This window comes from Lissotriton helveticus, chromosome 1_1 (assembly GCF_964261635.1).
Source record: "Lissotriton helveticus chromosome 1_1, aLisHel1.1, whole genome shotgun sequence".
Lineage (NCBI taxonomy): Eukaryota > Metazoa > Chordata > Amphibia > Caudata > Salamandridae > Lissotriton > Lissotriton helveticus.
The window spans coordinates 847,105,602-847,127,058 of NC_136057.1; the positions used below are offsets into that span (position 1 = coordinate 847,105,602).

General features: G+C 46.0%; 1 protein-coding gene across 1 annotated transcript in view; it reads left to right on the forward strand.

Annotated features, from left to right (window-relative positions):
- Positions 1 to 21,457, forward strand: part of NOPCHAP1 (NOP protein chaperone 1) — a 172,101-nt gene that overhangs the window by 29,406 nt on the left and 121,238 nt on the right. The window contains exon 2 of the mRNA XM_078675036.1: positions 16,599 to 16,682. Coding sequence (XP_078531162.1) covers positions 16,599 to 16,682 — 84 coding nt within the window. The remainder of the gene's footprint in view (positions 1 to 16,598; positions 16,683 to 21,457) is intronic.

Genomic DNA, 21,457 nt, shown 5'->3' on the forward strand with positions numbered 1-21,457 from the left:
TGTTGAACCCAATTTGCATTATTGCTTGAGATGTCAAGGATCAAGCTCCCAGAACAGCCACTTTTTGTTTGTTTTTACTCCTGTGCAGAGGACCCGTATATAATAAATTTGAAACTGTGCTGTCTGGTAGGCTTTGACCTAAAAAGGACACAGACGCTCATCAGTGACTTTAGTTTTAAGATAGCAACTTATAGACCAATTATATTGAGCTAGAGAAATCACACTAAGAATAAGCCTCCCAGAAGAACGACATCCTATCAACAAATAAGCACATTATTCACCGGAAAAAAACAGGGTTTGATTCCACTGCCTTTTATGGAATAAAAAATTTACACACTTCATAGGAAGACCCATTATTTTTTGTTAATGAATTTCTCCTTTATACATTTACATAAACCTTTGAAAGACATTCTACACAATCATTGCAGTTATCCTGCACAATTGTATGTAGATTGACCATGGAGTGGGCACAAATGAAGTGTTTATCAGGTTTCGCCTACAGACCACTTCAGCAGTCTGTCAAATGCATATTCTATACGATATACATAGAAGGATCTTGAGTCTTCCGTTTACTGCTGTTTCTTACTTAGATCATTCCTTATTTAATCAGTCAGTGACTTTGCTGTTAGTTTCTTATGTGACCTGCCCATCGAAGTATAGATTTCTCATCAGTTTTTATTAATATAAACGTGGGTACTTTTTTTCTTCCCGATTTCTCCGTGGAAATTTGTTTTCTGTTACTTGATGGGAGCAGGACTTGCTTTAGGAGCTCTGATTCTACTTCGTGTTGCCATTGTGCATTCACATTTTACAAAGAAGGCAAGGACGTATTGAAATTATTTGCTACACAAACAATCGCTTGTATAGCAAACAGACTTGTTTGCTCAGTGAGAAATGCATATTTCTTTACTCCTTGCAAACACACACAAACGCACGCCCCCCCCCCCCCCCACCTCACCTCCCACGCTAGTACTGGGCTGCTCACTTGCATTGGTTGCGTTGTATCCCACACTTGCTTAATTTTCAATTGCAAAATAGTTCCCCATGCAGCAGATTTACTCCTCACAATGCAGAAATAAGTTGCTATCCTGGTGATACGGTTGGGGATTTACTCCTAGCAACACAGCAATAAGTCTATATCCTGGGAGGGACATAAGGAGGGAAAATACTTAAAATTTACAGAGAAAGGAAAGTGGAAATGCATGTTTACATCTTTTATATGTAAGATATACACTTGGCTATGCATGGAAAGAGTTTACTGTAACCGCTTCCAAGAAGTACTCCTGGATTATTTCCTGAAAGCCATGGAAATCGTACTTCACTTTAACAGAAGTAAAACTACATTGTAAATTTATATATGTATTGTTTTTACATTTTGTTTTTATGGTCAAGACCTGAACAACTCAATCAGAATTATTTTTGTTTACCAAAGTTCTTATTCAGGAGTAATAAAAGAGTGAGTAGCAGGAATACATTTATTTACCCTGATTCTCGAAACAGGATCTATCGACTTTTACATGCAGAGATGGAACTTGCTGCACGGAAAATCTGGTACAAGGGAGATTTTCTGTATAATTAAATTTACAGGAAAGGGTTGGGAAAGGAACGTCGATGTGTAAGTTACATGCAGTGAAAATCACAAACTTGTAAGCTTGGGGGTACTCTAAAACAGTTTGTAGGGCTTGACCTACCAGGCAAATACTTGTACATTTCCTACTTTAAAGGGTACAAAGTAAGTTGCTTTCTACAATGGGCAAGGGAATGGACTATTTCCTTGAGGATGTAAAGAAATGAATTTCCTCATGGAAAACCATTTTTTTCTGTGGAAATAAAATACATAAAGAATTTCACGTTTTTTTCTTAGGTGTATTCCAACATACTGGCAGCCATGTAAACGGTCCCCAGAAGTACACTCATGGAAATCTACGGCTTGCGCAGATTTCTTTGCAAACTCCATTTGCCCTCTGAATAACTGAAAACTCGAACATCTAAGAAAATCACAGAAAGAACTCCACCATGTATAATTTAAAATGTTCTTCAAAACGTTTGTAAATCAGTTTTGAAGCATGCATGCACTGTACTTTAATAAGGCACAATTAACAGTCCTGTGATTGGGGAGCTACAAAGATGGCTGCTTAGTTTTACAGCACTACTTGAGCAGGGTATAAAGTAAAACTTGACCACAATACCACCAGATCTTACAGTGGCCGTTTTTTGTAGGCTCGGGCAAAATTTCTGTTGCAATACCATAATCTCATGTAATGTCGCATTAAATGTTATAATACCATTTTGTGTAATTACACACCAAACGTGGGAATAATGGCGGCACTTATATTAGCTCTGCGTTCTTCAGTCCAAATGGCGCTATCTAACGACGTACCAACATAGGATAATGCTGCCTCTTTAAAAACTCCACGAGCGAGTAATGCTCCGATCCTAGTGTTTTGCCAGAGCGCTATCTTCGAATAATATTTAAATACCAGAAAGCAATGACACTGTATCCGTGTGCCCCTCCAAAAAAACAATACATCATCCATTACCCTATATCGCGGCCCCCATCTTAGCCCAGACCGCACCATGGTTTATATCCAGTATTCACCACGATATCACGCTATAATTATACCTCTCCGTGTCCATAATGAAACCGCATCGGATCCATATCCTCCACCAATATTATGGACAAACCTGTCCACCCATCCAAATATCGGTACAAATAAAGTGAAACTTCTTCACCAACCACCGATGAGGAAAGTCAGCCGCAGCTGACGTTAGTGTCTGAAATACATCACCTCATCCCACTGGTGTGAGAGCCGCGAGGTCCGGAGGAGCAGGAGCTGCACAGAACTTCAAAGAGCACGGCTGGCAGTAGGAGCACGACAGTGATTCAAGGTACCCTGTTGAGCAGTTTGTCCTCACAGGACGGGGGTCCTGGAGGGTGTCGCCTAACAGGAGAAGGGCAGCCATAAAGAGGCTTCAGGATCAGTCAACCGCAGTAGAAAGTAAGAAGATATTGGCACGCACACTGCGTTCTTGTGCCTGCTCGCTCCCGCTGCAATACTCCATGGGAGTAAACTTGCCAGAAAAGTTAGGACATGCACCCACCAGTAGCCATTTGCAGGTTACGATTTTTAAAGGACACAAAGGAAAGCCAATCCAAAGTGTGGGAGGAGTCAGACCCCACAAAGTAAAGATAACAGACCGCCTACAGCGCAAGCACTGTTTAGGCCCAACCTAAAAAAAAACTGCAGAAATTAATTAGTTCTCCTTCAAAAAGCATGCTTTACCTGCTGTCATACAAAATTCTAATTTGTTAGTTTTTTTAAAAATTCGTTTGTATTGTTTGTATTTGGGCTTAGCAACTCCATTTGTGTGTTCATAAAAGAAGAAAAAAAGACTATGAAGAAGAAAAGGAACTCCTGGCATTTGCAATTGTGGGGTTGGAGGGAAAGTTCAGTTGGTTTGCTGATGATGCAGCATGCCGAAACCGGCACTCACTTACCCAAACACTTAAGCAGATTTCAACGCAACCTAGGAGAGATCTTTATTTTTATTTTCACTTTTTTAAAAATCTCCTTCACCCCTAGCCAGATCTACATATATCACTTCTCTCTAAATGTGGGGGGGTTTGTTAGCCCTCCCTCTGTCTTTTTCAAGGACCAGGGTGTATTCTCTATGCTACCTTTTCCCTGACTTGCCTGGGTCAGGGGAATTCTCATTACCCTCTTGGCCTTGCCCAAGGACCGGGTTGGTCCTTGATGGCTTCACACCTTTCCAGGTATTGAGATGTGGAAAAGTACATTTTGCCATGTTATATGTGCCTACGTGTTCCCCATCTTATGTTATATGTGCATGATCGATATGCATGTATTCACCTCTGATCGATTTAAAGACGCAATTACAGTTGTGTCCATCTCTAGTATGCCAGTTTCCAGTCATCGTGAAAACAACGAATATTAGGCCTATGTAAACCTACGTTGCCACATTTTTACAGTGTGCACGTTAATTCATTGAATTGTCCCCGTTTCCAGGCCTCAAAAAGGGCCCGGACTCAGATTCAGCTCCTGTCTCCTGAACCCTCTCCGAGGAGCGATACAGCCCCCACCTGCATCCCTGACCCTTCGCTTACTTCATGCCTCGCAGTGCCCGGCCCGGCCTGGCTCTGCCTGCCAGTCTGCCAAGAGTATGTTATGCTTCCAGTTATCAGTCCAGCCCTCCTTCTCTGCATTCCTAAGCTACTGAATCGCATCAATAGTTTCCGTCATGGTCTAGCCTTTATGTCTCCATGTAAGAGAAATACTGTATTAATATTCATAGAATATTCCTCACACACGCAATACATGTAGAATTATGCATGCACCAGTCTTAGTGTCTATTAGCCTTTGCCCTGATAACTTTTGGATTCTATCAACATTTACTCCAAACACCAGATACTAGATATGCCTTGGGTACATGTCGCTCTGACACTCCAGACTTTAGTCTCCTCTTCTAGCACAGAAGTCATAGCCCCCAGTTCTCCCTGGTAACACGTCATTGCCCGTTTGCGCGCACCACTAGGTTAGAGGTCCCAGCTGCTCAGGTAGCCCCCTCCATGTTTCCGCCCCGTTTATGACATATTCTGTTACGTTTACATCACATGTCTATGTATACGCCCTGTACACGCCTTCTTGTTACATCATTTTGCCCTTATCTTTCGCGACTGCTACGAGTCACGCCCACTGCTACGCCTACTGTATTGAATGTAATGCATTTGTTTTAATATATATACTGTGAACTGTTACTGAAAGTTACCCAAACCCCCCATTATTCCCAGATCCTGTCCCCGGCAGCTGCCTTCATTTTATTCCCGTACAGGCTATCCTGTTCCTGTCCTTTATGCCTGATTAAAGCCTGTCGACTCAAGATACCTCGAATCCTGACTCTTATTTATTGAGCTACCTGTTTTATTGATTATACTGAAAAATAGTACCGGTAATTAATTATTTATTTACCACATAATGGCGCCCGAATAGGGACTTGCCCTTTCCCCACGCGCCGGAGAAGCCACGCAGGCCCCCTGATCCTCTGCAGCCGTGACGGAACCATACCGTGCACGTGCAGATATTTCTGCTTCAAGTATCCCTCAGGCCCACGGAGGAGACGGAGGTTGCGGTCCAGCATCCAGACGAGGCGGTGAGGAACGCGGCGAGTCCCGACCAGAGCCCAAGCCGAGAGTCCAAGGTCCGAGGTATCCGGAGGCCCACCTGTAACTGAAGTCCGAAGTTCGTAGTCCGTCGTCGTAGCAGTCCAGTCCAGTCCGAGGCCTTCCGTTCTTGCTGCCCGGTGAGTACCGTTGCTGGGGTAGTATCTAGACAGGGTCAATTAATTTGTCTCTGGTCCGTGGGTTTGGGTACACAGATCCAACACGAAGTGTTCACCTAGGTGGACGCGGGTCCTGACGTGTCTCTTTATGGGGCCGGTAAGTTTCGTGCTGTTTTAGCAGTGCATCTAGTCATTCCAGTAAGTTCTGTTCTCAAGAAATTCATGTGTTCCGTCCGAACCGTTATTTTAAATGTTATTTCATGTGTTTTCAATGTCGTGGTATGAGTGATTTGTTTTTCCAGTTATTATTGTGTTTATCGTGTATTGTATTGTGTCCAGACTCCAGCCTAAACTATGCCTCTATTCTCAAAGTTATGTCAGTTAAAAACCAGAGAAGGACTGCTCGAGGAAGCAGTTCCTGTCCCGCCTAGGGACAGTCCAGGTCATTTTATGTATCATAAGCATGGCTTAAGTGCCATATTATATCTAGACTTATGGGTGGAGTACACCAAGGAATTAGAAGAGAAATATAGATGGCCCGTATCAGGTACGTGGGATGCCGAGTGCATCATGCGAGTAGAAGAAGCATTATGGAAAAAGAAATCCAGACAGTCCCAGAAAGATGCCATCGAGTTATGGCGCAAAGAATCTCACAGAAGAACGGAAAAAGAAATCAGAAAGACAGAATTAAGTAGGGAATCCTCAGAAAGAGCCCAAGAAAGGGAATTAATAGAAGTAGGTGAACAAGTTAAAGCCGAACAGTCAGACAGACAGAGAAATGCCCTTTATTAAGGGTATGTATCCTCTTCTTGCCGAGGGCTTGCCGAAAGCAACCCCGGAAGCACCATGTAATTTTCCGCCGCCATTAGTTCCGATTAGGTTACGTCACAAACCAACCGCAGCTGATATTTTTCTCTCGTCCTATTTGGACGACACAGTCCCAGCATATGCAAATCCTGTTCCGCCAGCTCCCGTAAATAATGTAATTCCTGTTCCTCCAGCCACCGGGGCACCCGTTACAGCACCTGTTACGGTACCCCCGGTCCAGCCTACAGTACATGTACCCGCTACATCAGTCACTCTCCCAGCACGTACGATACCCGTCGACGATTCTAGTCTAGGGGCCGTGGGGGGAAGTCCTCCTGGAACCCCGCCCCAACACAGACGTCTGACATTACTCGAGCTACATGCACGAGCGTTACAGCGTTCGCCCAAACATCAGTCAGTTGCAGATATCAAGCGAGCCCTTACCGAATGCCGTTATGATCCAGTCCCAGGCGATGATGATATGGTCCTGTATTCATTGCGTGTAAGACGGGTGACCGAATATTTGGACACCCTACCGAATATGAAAGGTTATCTAGACAGAATATATCGTTTCATCCGTACAGGAGCAGATCCAGGAAGTATTGGCGAGGCCATGGCTCAAAGAAAAGTCGAGATTCAGCTCATGCTTTTAAAGTTTCTAATTAATTGTTTAATAAGGGAACAAGATTATGCGGATAAAGATCCGGAAGAAATGAAAGCCCTGACCAGGTGGAGTGACCATATAGCCGAGGGAAGACACAAGACACAGAACTGTATAGAGAGTATGTACAAGAAAATCCGTAGGGAAATAATAAAGATACACGAGAAACGAGAAGCAGCACAAGTAACCGAGAAAGAAGACAACTCTTCTACTGAAGAGGTAGACGACGAGAATCCCTCCAGAATAGCGTATGTAGGTAGAACTAGACTTCCCGACCGACATTCACGCCCAGAACACAAGAAAGTTTTCCCTCCTCCAGCACCAGAACAAGGTTCTCTTGAGCAAGTATTCCAAGTTACCGATCACATTCTGAAATCACGAATCGGTTATAGTGAACTTAGTACCATACATGAACAAGAACTAGCCCGATCAGCGGTCCGATGGACTACTGATTCTACCACTTTTCCAGACGAAATAGTGGCACAAATGTTTCTGAAACTGCCCCCAGCCGAGCAGCGACTGGTGGGTATGTATATGATCCAGCACCTCATTACACTATATGAGGGACAGCATTCTGATCCAGGTCCGTTACATGATGTTTTGAACGAGTTACTCCAGTATAGATGGAGAGGTTTAGGTACTGATTTAATTAGTATCATTCTAGAACAGCGCCACAAATATCGAACGTTTCTGAATCCGCATTTTGTTCGTGTCCCACCTCCAGAAAGTAAATCATTTTACATAGATAGACAGCATCCGTTACGAGAAGTACACCCAGTTAGGACAACGGGTGGTGATCTAGAACGAGTATTTGTTTACACCCCTATCACAAAGATGGAACTCTTAGAGATGAAAAAGTTAATTCCCTGTCACGACAAAGATCCAGCAGGGTTCCATCGAGAATTAAAAGACATGCTCCGTATGGGAGAATACACGTATCCTGATATCATTAAAATGTTAAAAGTCCTGTTGCCCGCAGGGGTATATGAAAAACTCAAGGAAAAAGAATGGGAGGTGGGAGAGAAAAAGATAGATTGGACAGCTCTAGAAGCTGAAGATACTTCACGAGTACCAGGTACCGGTCTTGGGGGTAAAGTTAAAGAATTGCCCGAGTTATTGATACAGGTTTTGCCAAGGTTACTAGCCACGAAAAAGGAAGATTGGGATGCCATCTCAGCTTGTAAACAGAAACGGGATGAAGACACTAGTGATTTTTATTCTAGATTTGAAAAATGTTTTATTATTAACAGTGGTCTGAAAACGAGTAGTGAATCGTACCCTCATCTCTTTGTTACCAAACTAGTCGAGAATTCAAGTCCACAAGTTAAAAATCGAGTATTGAAAGTCGAAAGTAGTTGGCAAGCTAATACTCCGTCACAAATGCTCCAGTATCACCAGAATAGAATCAGGGAAGAGCAAGAACACGAAAGGAGACGTATGAAAGACACGAAAATGAAAGTATTAGTTGCACAATCTGTTCCACAAGACAGTCAGAAGAGGGGTCCGAATCAAGCCAGTCATCCTGCAGCTCCCGTTAAAGGGACTTGCAATTACTGTAAACAGCCAGGTCATTTTATAAACGAGTGTGCAGTTCTGAAACACAACATAGCTACTGGTAAGACTAAAGAAAGACCACGTCCGCCTAGACAAGAACAAGTTTCACAGACTTCTCAGCCACCACAGAATGCACAACAGACAGTTCCAACACCGCAGCCTATCGCTGCAACACAGCATGTTACACAGCAAATGTACCAGTATGCTCAGTCAGAGTATCCAGAGTATCAACAGTATTCCTGATACAGCCTAGAGAGGGAGGTAGGCTTGCCTCTCATCGAGATACCTGTAGATCAAGAGGGTCCCTATGTACACAGTCAAGTATTAGGGAAAGACAGAAAGTTTTTGATTGATACAGGGGCAAGTAGGACTACTATCAGTCATGACGAGGTTCCAGGGGCTCCGCTCTCAGGCTCTAAAAATGTTTCCCTTGGATTTTCAGGAAAGCCGATTGTTAATGAAATTTCGAAACCAGTTTCTCTAGAAGTTGGTCCATTGTCCCGAACTACTGATTTATTACTCACGAAATCATGTCCAGAAAATTTGTTAGGCATTAAAACATTAAAAGAATTAGGTGCAGTAATTTGTTGCTCCCCAGAAGGAGTCCGATTGTTCCTGAGAGACTTTAAAGGTCATTATGTATTACGTGATTTTGATCCAAGATTATTGAAGGTATCACAGCATTTATGGGCGCAAGGTCCAACTGATGTAGGTTGTATGCATATCACACCCCATCGTGTGACTCTAAAACAAGGTATAGTTTTGCCACGAATCAGACAGTACAGATTGCCACCTGAAGCTGTAGCAGCCTTATCTAAAATTATTGACGAGCTTATTGCTCAAGGAGTGGTTGTAGAAACTGACTCCAATGTATGTAATTCTCCTATCATTCCAGTCCTGAAACGTACTGATCCAAATGCATCTCCAGTATATCGATTAGTGATTGACCTTCGAGAGCTTAATAAATGTATCATACCTCAGTACCCAGTAGTCCCAGATATTTCTTCCCTATTGACAGCCATTGATTCTGAAGCTACATTTTTCACAGTTATCGATCTCAAGAACGCATTCTTCAGTGTCCCCATTCATCCAGATAGCCAGTACCTATTCGGTTTTTGTTTAAATGGAAGGAGCTATAAATTCACACGAGCTCCTCAAGGTTTCACAGAAAGCCCTGGTATTTACAGTCAAGCACTTAAGAGACAACTAGACAATATTCACATGCCAACTGACACTGCCCTGCTCCAGTATGTCGATGATCTACTGATCACAGCCCGTTCTGAAAGTGACTGCGAGCGTGCGTCACTCACGGTTCTGTATTTTCTGGCCGAGCATGGGCACAAGGTGTCCCCTTCCAAATTACAATTCTGTGTCCAGCAAGTGGTATACTTAGGACACTTACTGTCCAAGTGGGGTAGGCAGTTGACACCAGACCGTATCCAGTTAATAGCGAGTCTTCCACAGCCCAAGACACAGAAGGAGGTACGAGCTTTTATTGGCCTCACTTCTTATTGCAGACAATGGATTCCTCAGTATGCATTTCTAGCCAAGCCACTGATACAGTTAACGACACAGGAGGCAGCCGTATCGACTGTCCTCCCTTGGACCCAGGAACATACACTTGTTTTTAATGAGTTAAAGAAAGCCTTATGTCAAGCACCTGTTTTAGCAACACCGAACTACAGTAAGCCTTTTACGCTTTTTGTCACAGAACGTGATGGTACTGCATTATCTGTTCTCACACAAGATCAAGCAGGACAATACAAGCCCTGTGCTTATTTTTCGAGCACATTAGATCCAGTAGCCCAGGCTCTGCCTGCGTGCCTCAAGTCAGTTGCAGCCACAGCTCTAGCTATCAGACAAAGTGATTCCATAGTGTTAGGACACTCCCTGACAGTACAAGTCCCACACTCCGTGGAAGTTCTTTTAAACCGAACACAGACTCAGCACTTGACCATTGCACGTTTAACAGGTTATGAACTGACACTGTTCCAGCCACACATAGAAATCAGACGCTGCAACGTTCTAAATCCTGCTACACTGTTACCGTCAGTTATTTCAAATCCTGCCACACATGACTGTGTGGAAGTTGTTAACACTATGACTAAGCCAAGACAAGACCTGACAGACATTGCATTACCTAATCCCGACCTGACACTTTATGTGGATGGTTCATGTATGAGAACAAGTACAGGAGAACTAGTGGCCGCGTATGCAGTGACTACTGAAACTACAGTTATAGAAACACATCGTATTGACACCCTGTCTGCTCAAGCAGCAGAGCTAGTCGCTCTGACCCAAGCCTGCATACGTGCCAAGAACCTGAAAGTAAACATATATACAGATTCACGTTACGCATTCGGAGTCGTACACGACTTTGGAGTGCTCTGGCAGGAGAGAGGTTTCATGACTTCTCATGGAACCAAGATTCAGCATGGTCTCCTCATCCAAGCTCTGTTAGATGCAATACATTTACCGACAGCTATCGCTATCATGAAGTGCAAGGCACATACAAAAGTCACTGACATCATTTCCCAAGGTAACGATCTAGCAGATCGAACAGCCAAGCTTACAGCTCAGACCCCAGACATTCCAGTTAACACGACACAGACACTCACTCCAGATCCGACTACTTGTATGACAGTCAAGGACCCTACACAAGATGTCATAGACATACAGTTACATGCTACTCCCGAAGAAATTAAGAAATGGTCCGAACAAGGAGTGGTCCAGACAGATCAAGGGTGGTTGACAAAGGGAAAAGCCACATGGTTTCTCCCCGACTCTATGGTTCAAGTCATTATTAATACCGCACATAGTCCAGCACATCTAGGAGAAAAAGCTATGTTAGACAGTATTCAGAACCTTTGGTTCAACAAGCACTTACGAGCTGCAGCCAAGCAGAAAGTCCGTACCTGTATGATATGTTGTCAGTTCAATCCAGGTAAAAGTGTCCCGGTGGAACAAGGTGGATTCCAACCCCCTGACCACCCTTTTGAAGTCCTCCAGATGGATTATATTCAGATGGAGCGATGTCGAGGTTTCAAGTATGTCCTCGTAGTTGTATGCGCTTTGTCCAGGTGGACAGAAGCATATCCTGTTCCAGATTACACAGCCGCGACCACTGCCAGGCAGTTGGTTCGTGAATTCTTTCCCCGCTATGGACTCCCTAGGGTCGTGTATTCAGATAACGGCCAGCCATTCTCATCTGAGCTCATGAAACATGTTTCCCTTCTGTTAGGGTACCAGTGGAAGTTCCATTGTGTGCGCCATCCTGAAGCAGCCGGTCTCGTAGAGAGACATAATCAGACTCTGAAAATACGCATTGCAAAAATATGTAGAGAGAAAGGTGTAGACTGGCTAGTTGCCCTGCCAGTTGCTTTATTTTATGAGGATGGTTGCACATTCCAGATCAGGTCTGTCCCCGTATGAGGTCGTATTCGGCTGCCCCCCAAACATGTGGGGTACACCTAGACCCCGCAGTATTACAGATGTTTCCAGTAATATGCTGACAGATTACCTAGCTTCCTTGATGTCTGCCCTACACTCTTGTCGTTCACAGGTTGCCGCCGCATTTCCAGACAACACCGAGGTGAAACCGCATGAAGTCGTTCCCGGTGACCTCGTGTTCGTTCGGAATTTTGATCGTTCAAGTCCGCTGGAGCCCCGTTGGAAGGAGCCTCGCCTCGTTTTGCTTACAACAAGGACTGCCGTAAAACTCGAGGGGAGGAAAGGCTGGGTCCACCTGACCCACATAAAGAAATTCCATGGAATACGAGAAAAGACTTTTGCTAAAGACTGCCTTATTCCTAAGGACTGCCTAAAAACAGACTCTGAACTCAAAGTTCCCTTGTTAGAGAAAACTCCGCAACAGGAGTATAAACAGAAACTCCGGTCTAGTAAAATAAGTCAGCCAGTTTAATTGTCTAAGTCCCTCTCGGGTGAAACGGTTAGACAGGTTCCTGACATGTATGAGATAGACCCCCATAGTGAGAGAGTTAGTCAAAACTCTAAAAGATGTGTTATTGTTCTAAGTTTCTTGTTATTTGTGAGTCTTATGGTTACCTGCACAAGTTATGCTTGACATTTATGTTTTCCAATTTCACATGTACATATGTTTTCTAACACTACAGTAGAGCACACGTTTAGTGATCTGCCTCCTCACGAGCTATCCTATCGTCTTGCTATGCGAAATAACACATTCATCCGGATGTTGCATTATTCACACCAGACCAGCAATGCCACTAATTGTTGGGTGTGTGGTCGACTCCCCCCTTTCCAGACACCGAAGGGAGTTCTGCCACTCTTTCCTTATCCGTTTTCACATAATGGTTCGTGTGGAGCATGGTCCACGTTAACATCATCCTCCAATGATATATGTCCCTTCTGAATAGAACATGTTTTCCAGACAAGCAAGGTCTTTCCCATAGAATAGGGTTAGATCTAGAAAATGAAGTATATGATTTAGGTAATTATTCTTCGAATTTCATGGTCCTGAATGTTCAGTCTGATACTACTCCAGATTTACCTGCCATTTCAGTACTATCAGTCAAAGGCGAATTATGTGTCAGAAAGAATGGTTCCGCACATGTAGGACACAGTGATTGTACTACTATTGTCGAGTATAGTGACAGTGGGAAATCTATTTTCAAAGCCTCACGTCATTCTTATTTTGTTTGTGGTCAGACCGCATATGTTCGTCTGCCCCTCGATTGGGATGGAACATGTTATATTGCCTTCCTACTGCCACCAGTTTTTCTAGCCCCATCTGATTATCACAGAAACACACATCTAGTACACGTCAGACATAGAAGGGAGATCGAGTCCCCAATTGTCGATCAAACTGTAACTACTCTAGAACAGTATCAAGACTTCAATAAAGGTTTCTTTTTAGGACCTATCCAGAATAGTAAGTTAATACGTAGGTTAACCAGAACCCTTGAAGCAGTAGTGAATGAGACTACTTCTGCTCTAGGTAACTTAACTGAAGAGCAATCTGATATGAGATTTGTCGTGCTCCAAAATCGTCTCGTTCTTGACGTCATACTGGCCGATAGAGGAGGAGCATGTAGAGTCATCGGATCTAGTTGCTGCATTTTCATTCATAATAACGCGCCGTCTGTTTATTCAGCTATAACCAGACTTCATAAAATTGCCCATCAGTTACACCAGAATCCAGGCACCTGGACATGGTCCGGTTGGCTCTGGAGTATCATATCTGCCTGGGGATGGAAAGTATTGTCATTCCTAGGTATTGCAGTAATGATTATATTCAGTTGCTGCCTCTGTATACAATGTGGCCCTGCGATTTGCGGCATGTGTGCTACCTCTTGTATTCCTAGTCCCAAATCCCGTTCCAAGACAATTCGAGACGAGCAAATGATGCTATATGAAATGATAGATGGTATCATGAATATTGATGTTTCCTGATGGAAACGTAGGGCACAAGGAGGGAATGTGGAAAAGTACATTTTGCCATGTTATATGTGCCTACGTGTTCCCCATCTTATGTTATATGTGCATGATCGATATGCATGTATTCCCCTCTGATCGATTAAAGACGCAATTACAGTTGTGTCCATCTCTAGTATGCCAGTTTCCAGTCATCGTGAAAACAACGAATATTAGGCCTATGTAAACCTACGTTGCCACATTTTACAGTGTGCACGTTAATTCATTGAATTGTCCCCGTTTCCAGGCCTCAAAAAGGCCCGGACTCAGATTCAGCTCCTGTCTCCTGAACCCTCTCCGAGGAGCGATACAGCCCCCACCTGCATCCCTGACCCTTCGCTTACTTCATGCCTCACAGTGCCCGGCCCGGCCTGGCTCTGCCTGCCAGTCTGCCAAGAGTATGTTATGCTTCCAGTTATCAGTCCAGCCCTCCTTCTCTGCATTCCTAAGCTACTGAATCGCATCAATAGTTTCCGTCATGGTCTAGCCTTTATGTCTCCATGTAAGAGAAATACTGTATTAATATTCATAGAATATTCCTCACACACGCAATACATGTAGAATTATGCATGCACCAGTCTTAGTGTCTATTAGCCTTTGCCCTGATAACTTTTGGATTCTATCAACATGTACTCCAAACACCAGATACTAGATATGCCTTGGGTACATGTCGCTCTGACACTCCAGACTTTAGTCTCCTCTTCTAGCACAGAAGTCATAGCCCCCAGTTCTCCCTGGTAACACGTCATTGCCCGTTTGCGCGCACCACTAGGTTAGAGGTCCCAGCTGCTCAGGTAGCCCCCTCCATGTTTCCGCCCCGTTTATGACATATTCTGTTACGTTTACATCACATGTCTATGTATACGCCCTGTACACGCCTTCTTGTTACATCATTTTGCCCTTATCTTTCGCGACTGCTACGAGTCACGCCCACTGCTACGCCTACTGTATTGAATGTAATGCATTTGTTTTAATATATATACTGTGAACTGTTACTGAAAGTTACCCAAACCCCCCATTATTCCCAGATCCTGTCCCCGGCAGCTGCCTTCATTTTATTCCCGTACAGGCTATCCTGTTCCTGTCCTTTATGCCTGATTAAAGCCTGTCGACTCAAGATACCTCGAATCCTGACTCTTATTTATTGAGCTACCTGTTTTATTGATTATACTGAAATAGTACCGGTAATTAATTATTTATTTACCACAATGCAGCATGCCGAAACCGGCACTCACTTACCCAAACACTTAAGCAGATTTCAACGCAACCTAGGAGAGATCTTTATTTTTATTTTCACTTTTTTAAAAATCTCCTTCACCCCTAGCCAGATCTACATATATCACTTCTCTCTAAATGTGGGGGGGTTTGTTAGCCCTCCCTCTGTCTTTTTCAAGGACCAGGGTGTATTCTCTATGCTACCTTTCCCCTGACTTGCCTGGGTCAGGGGAATTCTCATTACCCTCTTGGCCTTGCCCAAGGACCGGGTGGGTCCTTGATGGCTTCACACCTTTCCAGGTATTGAGATGGGGAATACACTGAGCCTTCCTCCCCATGCTTTGCCCAAGAATAGTATATAGGATACATGATCAGTGCAAATGCAAGGAGGTGCTGGACAGTGCTGAAACTTTTCAGTCACTCACCCCCGTCACAGATTTGGGTTTAATCCATCATCGATCTTTAACTCACTTTGGCATCCCCGTTCAGACCCAGTCATATGCAAATCAATCTTGACCCTGTTCCTCATGGGAACAGTCCAGCCTGAACTGCCAAGCCAGGTCTTACCTGGACCGGAAATGAGCATTCTGGGACCGGTTTCGGGGTTTCACCCCTCATCAGCCAGGCTAGCTTGAATCCACTTATCAGTATCTGTGAGATTCCTCAAGGTGTGCCCTCGTACTCCTAAGAGTTGCATTTTCTTTCAGCTGTTAAATTTGTTTTGCTCTGTTTTTAGGTTTTGCTTGCTGACAGCACATGCACAGTTGTTACAAGAAGGAATTGTTTTCTATACAGAGGGAAAGGTGTGGTGCAGTGACCAGGGCAACTGACTCCGGGGCTCGTGGTTCGATCCCCAGTGTCGGAGGCAGATCAGCTCAGCATCATGTGACTCTGGGCAATAGCTCACTTAATCTCCCCAATGGCCCCCAACGCCTTGAGACCCTTACTGATGATTAGTTTATTCTTTACAAATACAGAGTTATTATAAGGGGCTTGGAGCCCACCCGTTGCTTACCATTCATTGGTACTATTTCTTATCCTCTCATTTCTACCTCCCTGACCCCCATGCCTGTGGTGCCTGGTACCCTAACCACCATCCTCGCATCCACGTCCTTCCTGCGTCCTAGTGTTTTTTTTGCAGCTTTACTTTGAGCCATGCTTCACATCCACACTTGTGTACAACATGGCTAGAAGACTTGGGTGAGACCTGTTACCTTGTTGCTTGTTACCTGTAGTAGTTTTGAGTGCATTTATCATTATTTTTAGAGTTTCTTAGTGAATTATGGCCCTCCTTTCTGGAGATCTGCTGTTTCTTGGCACAGTTTAGGTCTTGGGGACAGTCCAGCTATTGAAGTGTGTGCTTAGTATACTGCAGGAAGACGTTTCTACAGTTCTTTGAGTATCTGGGTCAATGTGCACTGAGCGTACATGTCCTAAATTAAGATTACGGTTTCATCCTCTTCTACATGACTAGTTACATACCTGTATATTTTCTTAAGGGAAGAGATGATCTAATTTGTTGACGTGAAGGTTTTCTGCTTAGCTAAGGTGAAGTCGAAGTAGGCATAGTAATGGTAAAATGTAAATTAAACTGTGTAATTCTCGCCCTTAGATATTCAGAACAAGCTACTGATTAATTCAAAACTCGTCAAGAAAAATGCAAGTTCCGCAATTGTTGCAATCCCTAGGAGCAGCGGTAAGTTTTTAAAATTCGTTCTGTTTTTTATTTTACCTCCATCTGAATCATGTTTTGAAAAGTACACATTTGTAAAATCCTTGTGAACAGTCTAGTTCTTGCCTTTTCAATTTGTTTTGTTCCTTAGGACTTGATTTTTAAAGCCCAATTGAAAATGAACTTTATGAACCATGCTACCTTTACCCTCCGATTTCCACAAATTATTGACTCGTTTGCCTCTCCTACCCTCATTTACCTCTTTATCTTTGATTAGTGGAGCCCCCAGTGAAGAACTTCCTTAACAATAGTGGGAAGGGGGTAGTAGCTAGATATGGGTTGGTTAGAAAGTGGGGCGTCAAAACCTGCATCACCTTTTTTAGCTACTTAAAGAAACCGTTCCTTAGATTCAACAGGTAGTGTGGCTCTAAAGTAAAGTTATCGCTTTGACATTGTAATGGGATTAAAGTAATGTGGCAAAGACAACTTTGAAAACAAACCAGTAATTTACTATATATATATATATATATATATATATATATATATACCTACTGGCGGTCGCCAGTAGGTGTATATATAGTTAGGACCTAGTTACCATAGGAAATTCCGAACATTCTATTGGGAATAACTTTGGCGCAGATTGAGGGATCTGCCTGTAATTTTCCTTAAATTTGCCTCGCTCCGCTCCTTCCCTGAAAGTTTCGGGGGGATTCGTCAAGCGGGGGCCGAGAAAAAAGGGGGGTCCCAAAACGTGTTTTCCCCAGAGAGCGGTGTGTAGAGAGCGGTGTGTGGAGAGGGATGTGTGTAGAGAGGGGTGTGTGTAGAGAGGGGTGTGTGTAGAGAGGGGTGTGTAGAGAGAGCGGTGTGTAGAGAGAGCGGTGTGTAGAGAGAGCGGTGTGTAGAGAGAGCGGTGTGTAGAGAGAGCGGTGTGTAGAGAGAGCGGTGTGTAGAGAGAGCGGTGTGTAGAGAGAGCGGTGTGTAGAGAGAGCGGTGTGTAGAGAGAGCGGTGTGTAGAGAGAGCGGTGCGTAGAGAGAGCGGTGCGTAGAGAGAGCGGTGCGTAGAGAGAGCGGTGCGTAGAGAGAGCGGTGCGTAGAGAGAGCGGTGCGTAGAGAGAGCGGTGCGTAGAGAGCGGTGCGTAGAGAGAGCGGTGCGTCGAGAGAGCGGTGCGTCGAGAGAGCGGTGCGTCGAGAGAGCGGTGCGTCGAGGGAGCGGTGCGTCGAGGGAGCGGTGCGTCGAGAGCGGTGCGTCGAGAGAGCGGTGCGTCGAGAGAGCGGTGCGTCGAGAGAGCGGTGCGTCGAGAGAGAGCGGTGCGTCGAGAGAGAGCGGTGCGTCGAGAGAGAGCGGTGCGTCGAGAGAGAGCGGTGCGTCGAGAGAGAGCGGTGCGTCGAGAGAGAGCGGTGCGTCGAGAGAGAGCGGTGCGTCGAGAGAGAGCGGTGCGTCGAGAGAGAGCGGTGCGTCGAGAGAGAGCGGTGCGTCGAGAGAGAGAGCGGTGCGTCGAGAGAGAGAGCGGTGCGTCGAGAGAGAGAGCGGTGCGTCGAGAGAGAGAGCGGTGCGTCGAGAGAGAGAGCGGTGCGTCGAGAGAGAGAGCGGTGCGTCGAGAGAGAGAGCGGTGCGTCGAGAGAGAGAGCGGTGCGTCGAGAGAGAGAGCGGTGCGTCGAGAGAGAGAGCGGTGCGTCGAGAGAGAGCGGTGCGTCGAGAGAGAGAGCGGTGCGTCGAGAGAGAGCGGTGCGTCGAGAGAGAGCGGTGCGTCGAGAGAGCGGTGCGTCGCGTCGAGAGAGCGGTGCGTCGAGAGATAGAGTTGTGTAGAGAGAGGATGTGTAGAGAGAGAGGTAGAGGTGTGTAGAGAGAGGATGTGTAGAGAGAGAGGTAGAGGTGTGTGTACAGAGAGGTGTGTACAGAGAGGTGTGTACAGAGAGGTGTGTACAGAGAGAGGTGTGTACAGAGAGAGGTGTGTACAGAGAGAGGTGTGTACAGAGAGAGGTGTGTACAGAGAGAGGTGTGTACAGAGAGAGGTGTGTAGAGAGAGAGAGGTGTGTGTAGAGAGAGAGGTGTGTGTAGAGAGAGAGGTGTGTGTAGAGAGAGAGGTGTGTAGAGAGGTGTGTAGAGAGAGAGGTGTGTAGAGAGAGAGGTAGAGGTGTGTGTACAGAGAGGTGTGTACAGAGAGAGGTAGAGGTGTGTGTACAGAGAGGTGTGTACAGAGAGAGGTAGAGGTGTGTGTACAGAGAGGTGTGTACAGAGAGGTAGAGGTGTGTGTACAGAGAGGTGTGTACAGAGAGGTGTGTACAGAGAGGTGTGTACAGAGAGGTGTGTACAGAGAGGTGTGTACAGAGAGGTGTGTACAGAGAGAGGTGTGTACAGAGAGAGGTGTGTACAGAGAGAGGTGTGTACAGAGAGAGGTGTGTACAGAGAGAGGTGTGTACAGAGAGAGGTGTGTACAGAGAGAGGTGTGTACAGAGAGAGGTGTGTACAGAGAGAGGTGTGTACAGAGAGAGGTGTGTACAGAGAGAGGTGTGTACAGAGAGAGGTGTGTACAGAGAGAGGTGTGTACAGAGAGAGGTGTGTACAGAGAGAGGTGTGTACAGAGAGAGGTGTGTACAGAGAGAGGTGTGTACAGAGAGAGGTGTGTACAGAGAGAGGTGTGTACAGAGAGAGGTGTGTACAGAGAGAGGTGTGTACAGAGAGAGGTGTGTACAGAGAGAGGTGTGTACAGAGAGAGGTGTGTACAGAGAGAGGTGTGTACAGAGAGAGGTGTGTACAGAGAGGTGTGTACAGAGAGGTGTGTACAGAGAGGTGTGTACAGAGAGGTGTGTACAGAGAGGTGTGTACAGAGAGGTGTGTACAGAGAGGTGTGTACAGAGAGGTGTGTAGAGAGAGAGGTGTGTAGAGAGAGAGGTAGAGGTGTGTGTACAGAGAGGTGTGTGTACAGAGAGGTGTGTGTACAGAGAGGTGTGTGTACAGAGAGAGGTGTGTGTACAGAGAGAGGTGTGTGTACAGAGAGAGGTGTGTGTACAGAGAGAGGTGTGTGTACAGAGAGAGGTGTGTGTACAGAGAGAGGTGTGTACAGAGAGGTGTGTACAGAGAGGTGTGTGCAGAGAGAGGTGTGTGCAGAGAGAGGTGTGTGCAGAGAGAGGTGTGTGCAGAGAGAGGTGTGTGCAGAGAGAGGTGTGTGCAGAGAGAGGTGTGTGTACAGAGAGGTGTGTAGAGAGAGAGGTGTGTAGAGAGAGAGGTAGAGGTGTGTGTACAGAGAGGTGTGTGTACAGAGAGGTGTGTGTACAGAGAGAGGTGTGTGTACAGAGAGAGGTGTGTGTACAGACAGAGGTGTGTACAGAGAGGTGTGTACAGAGAGGTGTGTGCAGAGAGGTGTGTGCAGAGAGAGGTGTGTGCAGAGAGAGGTGTGTGCAGAGAGAGGTGTGTGCAGAGAGAGGTGTGTGCAGAGAGAGGTGTGTGCAGAGAGAGGTGTGTGCAGAGAGAGGTGTGTGCAGAGAGAGGTGTGTGCAGAGAGAGGTGTGTGCAGAGAGAGGTGTGTGCAGAGAGAGGTGTGTGCAGAGAGAGGTGTGTGCAGAGAGAGGTGTGTGCAGAGAGAGGTGTGTGCAGAGAGAGGTGTGTGCAGAGAGAGGTGTGTGCAGAGAGGTGTGTGCAGAGAGGTGTGTGCAGAGAGAGGTGTGTGCAGAGAGGTGTGTGCAGAGAGAGGTGTGTGCAGAGAGAGGTGTGTGCAGAGAGAGGTGTGTGCAGAGAGAGGTGTGTGCAGAGAGAGGTGTGTGCAGAGAGAGGTGTGTGCAGAGAGAGGTGTGTGCAGAGAGAGGTGTGTGCAGAGAGAGGTGTGTGCAGAGAGAGGTGTGTGCAGAGAGAGGTGTGTGCAGAGAGAGGTGTGTGCAGAGAGAGGTGTGTGCAGAGAGAGAGGGTGCGTCGAGAAGGTGTTGCAGGAGAGCGGTGCGTCGGAGGCGTGCGTCGAGAGAGAGCGGTGCGTCGAGAGAGAGAGCGGTGCGTCGAGAGAGGCGGAGGAGAGCGGTGCGTCGAGAGAGAGAGGTGTGTGGAGAGAGAGGAGTGTGGAGAGAGAGAGAGAGGAGTGTGGAGAGAGAGAGAGAGAGAGAGAGAGAGAGAGAGGAGTGTGGAGAGAGAGAGAGGAGTGTGGAGAGAGAGAGAGAGAGGAGTGTGGAGAGAGAGAGAGAGAGGAGTGTGGAGAGAGAGAGAGAGAGGAGTGTGGAGAGAGAGAGAGAGAGAGGAGTGTGGAGAGAGAGAGAGAGAGAGAGAGAGAGAGAGGAGTGTGGAGAGAGAGAGAGGAGTGTGGAGAGAGAGAGAGGAGTGTGGAGAGTGGAGAGAGAGAGAGAGAGAGGAGTGTGGAGAGTGGAGAGAGAGAGAGAGAGAGGAGTGTGGAGAGTGGAGAGAGAGAGAGAGAGAGAGGAGGGAGAGTGGAGAGAGAGAGAGAGAGAGGAGTGTGGAGAGTGGAGAGAGAGAGAGAGAGAGGAGTGTGGAGAGTGGAGAGAGAGAGAGAGAGAGGATTGTGAGGAGTGTGAGAGAGAGAGAGAGAGAGGAGTGTGGAGAGAGAGAGAGAGAGAGGAGTGTGGAGAGAGAGAGAGGAGTGTGGAGAGAGAGGTGTGTGGAGAGAGAGAGGTGTGTGGAGAGAGAGAGGTGTGTGGAGAGAGAGGTGTGTGCAGAGAGAGGTGTGTGCAGAGAGAGGTGTGTGCAGAGAGAGGTGTGTGCAGAGAGAGGTGTGTGCAGAGAGAGGTGTGTGCAGAGAGGTGTGTCGAGAGAGAGAGCGGTGCGTCGAGAGAGAGAGCGGTGCGTCGAGAGAGAGCGG